Source organism: Engraulis encrasicolus, chromosome 3 (assembly GCF_034702125.1).
Source record: "Engraulis encrasicolus isolate BLACKSEA-1 chromosome 3, IST_EnEncr_1.0, whole genome shotgun sequence".
NCBI lineage: Eukaryota > Metazoa > Chordata > Actinopteri > Clupeiformes > Engraulidae > Engraulis > Engraulis encrasicolus.
Genome location: NC_085859.1, coordinates 36,773,699 through 36,779,916, shown reverse-complemented (window position 1 = coordinate 36,779,916; position 6,218 = coordinate 36,773,699). Strand labels below are relative to the sequence as shown.

General features: G+C 42.4%; 2 protein-coding genes across 2 annotated transcripts; both read right to left on the bottom strand.

Moving 5' to 3' along the window:
- Window positions 1-6: 6 nt before the first annotated feature.
- LOC134446071 (putative uncharacterized protein BRD3OS) lies at window positions 7-1,036 on the bottom strand. The gene has a single exon (XM_063195328.1). It carries the CDS (start codon window positions 431-433, stop codon window positions 179-181), a length of 255 nt encoding a protein of 84 aa, XP_063051398.1. The 5' UTR covers window positions 434-1,036; the 3' UTR covers window positions 7-178.
- Window positions 1,037-2,298: 1,262 nt separating this feature from the next.
- On the bottom strand, window positions 2,299-5,880 carry edf1 (endothelial differentiation-related factor 1). Its single transcript, XM_063195326.1, has 5 exons — window positions 5,610-5,880; window positions 4,995-5,046; window positions 4,156-4,316; window positions 3,092-3,185; window positions 2,299-2,782 (listed from the first exon to the last, which is right to left on the bottom strand). Exons 1-5 carry the CDS (start codon window positions 5,682-5,684, stop codon window positions 2,721-2,723), a joined length of 444 nt encoding a protein of 147 aa, XP_063051396.1. The 5' UTR covers window positions 5,685-5,880; the 3' UTR covers window positions 2,299-2,720.
- Window positions 5,881-6,218: the final 338 nt, after the last annotated feature.

The following is a 6,218-nucleotide window of genomic DNA, read 5'->3' as shown; positions in this document are numbered from 1 at the left end:
CCACTGTCTGTTCGCTTTCACCTTTATGGCTTTTGAAAAAAAAAATCTTTTAACACTATGGAATTTTCAGGGACAAAATCCTCGTGCAGATTAGTCACCACAACGCGCTTTGTTTACATGAGAGATTGTAGCTGTCATAACGCTGCTGGTAATGAACACTGAAAAATGGCAAATAGGATTACATAATTAGACATATTGTGGAGCGTCCAGAGTTGGCAGTTCCCTCTAGTTTGTTCTTGTCCCGTACCACCACGGATTGGTTTCCGTACCGACAGTATCGGCTGCTCTGGCTCCGGCTGAGGTAGTTGGTGGGGGGCGCTTTCTCCAGCTCCAACTGTTGCTGCTGCCAAATGAGCAGCGACGTGTCCTTGTACCTGAGCCGGGCATAGCCCTCTGACATTGCCTTCTCTGCAAGTGGATATCTCTCGGTCATCTTGCCGACGTTGGATTATGTCAGACATTAAAGCCTTTCAGAGAACCCGACTTCAGCCACTCTATCCCATGCCTCCACTGCCACTGTATTCCAAACGTGGCTCCCTGCGAGTATCATTTGCATAGCTCCCTCAATAAGTGACTGCCCGTGGTTCTCAAAGCACAAGCAGAGAGGAAAATCCTCTCTGACACAAGTCAACTGATGGGAAGTATTGGAGTCAGATGTTGCTATTCCTTGTTATTTTTTGTTAGACAACACAGCTGACAGTCACTATTTTTCCAGCAGTCCGATCGCCCCCGTCTCGTCCGTAGCCAGCAAACAAGTGGCTAATCCATGGCTTCGATGTTACAGAGACAAACGCTCCGAGATATTCGACAAAATCCTATGCTGGCACGCTCGGAAGGCCGTGAGAACAGTTGCCTTTACAGGCAGAAATCATCCGTGGAAATGCTTGTTTTGCTGCTGCTATCGCTCGGTTCCTGCACGTTAGCTTCATCTGCTATGGCAACGCGGTGCATCTCTATTTTACTCCGTCCACTGCGCACGGTTACGATGTTAAAACGTTCCGACGTAGAGCAGAAAAAGAAGTCTACTGCAGTGCCAATGATAAGAAATGACGACAGGGTTGGCAATAACTGCATAGTGCAACCCATCAATAAAATGTCATCAATACTTAATTCAACTGAAACCATTGTTTCTGGGACAAGTTTGTCCCTCTTTTATCTGTTCTCCAAATCAACCACACACTTAAGATGCGCGCCTGCGCGAAACATGAAACCCAGTGTCTATTTCAGAATCAAAACGTACACTTTCAGTTGGTATGCTGGGTCATAACAGGTGCAAACAATAGGTCTTCTTAGATGCCATGAGCTGTGCAAATACAGGGGTTGGACAGTGAAACTGAAACATCTGCCATTTTGGTGTGGGAAGTTTCATGGCTAAATTCAGTGGCTACAAAAGTAAGATGACTGATATCAGACTAAAAGCTAATTTTCCATCTGCAGTCACTGGGCAGGTAAGACAGATAAATATTCTCATTCAACCAGGCCATTTTTAGTCAAAAGAGATAAGTTGTAGACAACTGCACTTCCTACCACTAAATCCAGATGACTTCAACTAAATTCTTTCAACTAATCAAATGTTTGGCTTTTATTATCAACATTTCCTCTTAATGGAAGTTCATTTGTATTTTTTCCACCAGGTTGCCAATTCAGTAGCAATGGCACAACACATTTCAAATTCAGCGATTAATGTCACCATAAAAGTTATTACTTTACACAAGGAAGAGCGCGACACTGCTTCTTCACGGTTCACCACTTTTTATTTCTCTTGATGCTGACGTTTCGGCACTTAAGCCTTCAGGCCTAAGTGCCGAAAAATCAGCACCAAGAAAAATTAAAAAGTGGTGAACGGTGAGGAAGCAGTGTCACCAGGGAATAGTATATGAGAAAGTGATAAATCAGGTGGGCTCTTTTCCGGTATCCACTTTACGTCGGGTGAACGCCCCTTTAGGAGACCTTCGATTAGGAGCCCTTTGAAGTCTTGAGGTTGAGAATAAATGGAGTCCCCTTAGCGCTGTAGATGGTGGTAGTGCACGTCTTGTGCAAACACCACGAAAATAGGAGAAGGAGGGACCACGCCCCCTAAAGAAACCAAATTTTGAGCACACTCCTTTGCATTGGATGGGCGGGTTTTACCTACTACGATTCTTTGGTGTCACGCTGTTCCTTGTGTAAACTGATGACTGAAGTACCCTGAACAGCTGCACCCGCTGAAAAAGAAGCCTTCGAGGTGTGCGGGCTCTCACAAAACTTTGTCACCATAAAAATCTATTCATCAAATAGTGATTGTTTCATGAAGGCAACTGAAGTTCCATGCTTGGCGTTTATTTGACTAAATCAAGTGGTACAGCATTGGTAATCAAAATGCTGCGTTTATTGTGTTAAAAGACATTCTGTGACTTTCACCTAGGTCCGCTGCGTAGCATAAATGAGCAATAAGTTCATCATTCCCTGCGGTGTAGTTACTTGCGTTGAATCAGCAAAAGTTTCTTCTCATCCAAAGTGAAGTGACTAAACACTTTAAATTAAAGATAGACAGGGTCTTTGCAGGGTATGTGTGATTGATAATGCAGTGCGTTTTTCCAAAACCATAACCTATCTCTTCTTGTGATGATGTAAGCTTGGGATGCCTGAGCCACTGTCACTCCTTCTTTGGTCAGGACTTTTTTTTCCGGATGAAACTGTAAAGGCGAAAGTGAAGAATGCCTTTTTCGAGGATTTTATCCTCATTTGTTCTTGGGGCCGGGCTCCATGGGCTGTCCAATCTCCCTTCCGCGCAGCTTTAGACCTGATGTCAAAAAAGGACAAAATCATCAGCAGGCATTAAAAGAAAGAAGATGATGAGCAAAAACTCATCACAAGAACATTAATAGTAACGGTGCACAGGTGTCACTGTTTAAATCGCACACAAACTAGCCATACTATGATTTTGTCCTTATTTACTGTTATTTGATAACCCAAGGAAAGTGGAAAATTGATGACAACGGGGCAGGCTGATATGCACATAGATTGATGGACAGATCTAACTTCCATGAAGGCAGTTGATTACTTTGTTTTTTTGGCCTCCATAATTCAAAATAAACAAATAAATGCTTACCGATGGCACGCTCAATTTTCCCCATGATCTGGTTGTTTGGGATGGCCCTTCCTGCCTCATAGTCGCCAATAATCTGAGGCTTCTCGTTAATTTTCTGAAACAAAAATTTAGGACATACAAATCTGAGCTGTGTAATTCAGACAGGCACAAAAACTATTTAGCGTGGCAGAAAAAGGAGGAAGCAGAGAGGAGGGCCGCAAGAGAATAAGATGCGAAGAGGAGAATGACAGTAAGGGGGAAAGGGGGAAAAGAAACGGCATTATAATTGTAATTTTTAAAATAGACAGGAAGTGTTAATCCAGCAGGACAGAGTTGCACTTGAAAAGACAATGAGTTAGGGAGTGAGTATAAGTTGGATGTCGATGGCAAGTTATAGTTGCATAGAGTTAAGTGCAAGTTAGATGGAAAGTTAACAATGACAATGAAAGCCAGAGAAATTTGAAAGATTAGGTGATAAAGATAGGGTGAGTGCATGACTGAGTGGATGATTGTGCAATCAAAGAATGGTCTGAGAATGAGAAGGGAGTGGCAGACATTTTAAAACATATGACAGGAGTGTGAGGACGCAAGAGAGTGAAGAACCAAGGGGCCTTACATGACTTACACACTGACCATGTAAGGACCATAAAGGCGATTATACACATTGGACATTTTTGAGTAATGTTGCTACACAGCAACATAATTTACTCCTAATTAATAATATATTCGATTTAAAAAAACTCTGCTGCTGGTCCAAAGTCTCTTGATAAAGTGTTTGACTAGAGTAATGATTGAACAGTCCAATCTTATGGCAGGGCTTGCTAACATTTTCCAAATTGGGGCCCACTTGAAAGTTCCAGAAATGTCCAGGGCCAATCTCTGGCCCAACAAACAACTCAACAATAGTCCACTGCAACTAATTTTATTTTGACATTTAGAGAATGATTTCAGGGCCCACTTGGAATACCTTTGTGGCCCATGTTTTCACAATGACTGTATTATTGTATCGCTGCCCACAATCATTGCTCAAAAGTCGTTCTCTGCATCATCACCTGAGGCTTAAGTGTACGTGTGTGTGCACTCACGGTGGCAAGGTCCTTCTGTGTGAGGCCTTTATTCTGGCGGCCCAGTTGGATGACCTTGCCCACCTCCAGAGGGACCCTATCGTGGTGCAACTCCTCCGTCTCCCGGTCCAGCTTGGCCGTGTTCTTTGTCACCAGATGCTGTTTGTTTTGCCCAGCTGCCCCTGTTACAGCACAAAGCAACACACCACACACATTCAGTCAGAGGGGTCAGCTCAGCCCATTGGTCCCACAGCTTATTCTTGCTGCTCCATGTTCCCACATTTTAGAGAAATTATTCAAATATAGGCTGTATAACTCCACGTTCCCACATTGCCGAGTAAACTATGAGAACATGCCTTTCTCCCTGCAATGGGACATATGGCCTACGTTTAAATAAATTCTTAGAAATGTGGGAGCATTGGCCAGTAGGTATAAGCTGTGGGACCAATGGGCCTAAAAATGAATGTTTAAAGTCTTAGTGATGTGTGGGAAATGGGGGAATGGGCTGTGGGAAAATAGACACCCCAGTCAGACGCATACACACGTGTGGTAATCTATTCACTAATAGCTAGCCTTAATAACTCTGTAAATGATTGAATACAGCACCGAGTGTGTTGCGATTGGCTGTCCCCCTCCTAAAGGTATTTCTGTGTGATCTGGAATTGGGTCATGTTTGATGTTTTCCTAACTTCGTTTAATCATGTGGTGTTGTTTGTTTAGTGGTAGAAATCACATTTAAAAGGTTAATGACCCCGCTGTCTCAAATAGGAATTGTATTGAGACTGTCAGGGACAAAAGTAGGGAAATGATGAGAGCAATCGAGCTTGAGAAATAAACTGTGCTTCATTCCAAGAACTTACATTTCTTTGAGGTCTCAACTTCTTCGCCCTTTCTCATAGCAGAGCGCACAGCCTAATAGTGAAGAAAAGAGGACAATGAATTCAATTCAATAACCATAAGCTCAGCCGCAGTTACGTTGTTAGTTTCGGTATGCCAATCTGTAGGTTTCTGATGTAATACCCAAGTAACTTCAAATCAGCCATCTGCTTCGTCGCAGTAACAACCCCATTAATTTCACTACCCAAATAATCCATCCGATACAATGTTACCTTAACATATACCTTTGACCATCTAAATACTAACACTTTACAGAGTTTTAGACACTGAAGTGCTTCTGAGGAAAAAGGAATCATAAACAAACAACCATAACAACTTCACTTTCGATGGTTAGCCTCGCGGTTAGCCAACTTGTCCTTGCTTCATGAATTTGAGCACGTTGCTTTCATTACAGTAACAGAATTATGGCGAAACTACAATTATAAGAAAGAAACAATTTAGTATTTTTGAGGGGCACCCAAAATAGCGATGGATTTTGTGTCGATAAACCATACAACAAGCTAATGAAAATGATGTTGTTTTCATCGATGGCTAACCAGCTAAAAATAAAGCTATCTGGCTAACATAAAGCAAAGTACCGTTTTGGACTTGGCCTGTGCAGCAGAACCCTTCTTTCTCAGGACAGTAACTGTATCCCAGTCGCATTCGGCCATGTTTCCTGACTAGAATATAATTGTTTATAAGTAATACAAAAATAAGTACAGTTGGCCCCGAGCAGCAACTCAGAGTCAACCAGCAGTGTCTTAATAACAGTCCCTAAACAGCTAGCTAGCTAGGTAGATATCCACGTTGCTAAACACGGAAGCGGATGGACATGTGTGCGTCACTGCGCACGCACGCTGGAAACGTCGCATTGCGCACAGTGCCAAAATGCCAAAAAATCTGCAAACTTGCGCACAGAAGCCTCAACCAGACAACTTTGAAACGAGTGTGGACAGAAATAAAAATAATAATACAAATTGTTAAACAGGATAATTTAAGAATATGCTACATGAAATGTCATTTTTGATTAAAGAAAAAGATGGATGTTTTTATTATGGGGGTTATTTTTTCCCTTGGTATTATAGCCCTGTCTATTTATGCTTGCATGACCTATAGGCTGAACATGATCTACTGTACACACAGTTTGCCAGTCTGGATCAGCTTGGCTCCTACAGACATCAACTGTAAACTATTTAAGACCCCTC

What these genes read in the sequence shown, in the direction of transcription:
- LOC134446071 (XM_063195328.1), bottom strand. Translation starts at nt 433, where the DNA reads ATGACCGAGAGATATCCACTTGCAGAGAAGGCAATGTCAGAGGGCTAT.
- edf1 (XM_063195326.1), bottom strand. Translation starts at nt 5,684, where the DNA reads ATGGCCGAATGCGACTGGGATACAGTTACTGTCCTGAGAAAGAAGGGT. An exon ending in CACAGGCCAAGTCCAAAACG is followed by an intron (nt 5,047 to 5,609) that starts GTACTTTGCTTT and finishes CTTCACTATTAG; the next exon opens with GCTGTGCGCTCTGCTATGAG. An exon ending in CACAGAAGGACCTTGCCACC is followed by an intron (nt 3,186 to 4,155) that starts GTGAGTGCACAC and finishes TTTTTGTTTCAG; the next exon opens with AAAATTAACGAGAAGCCTCA.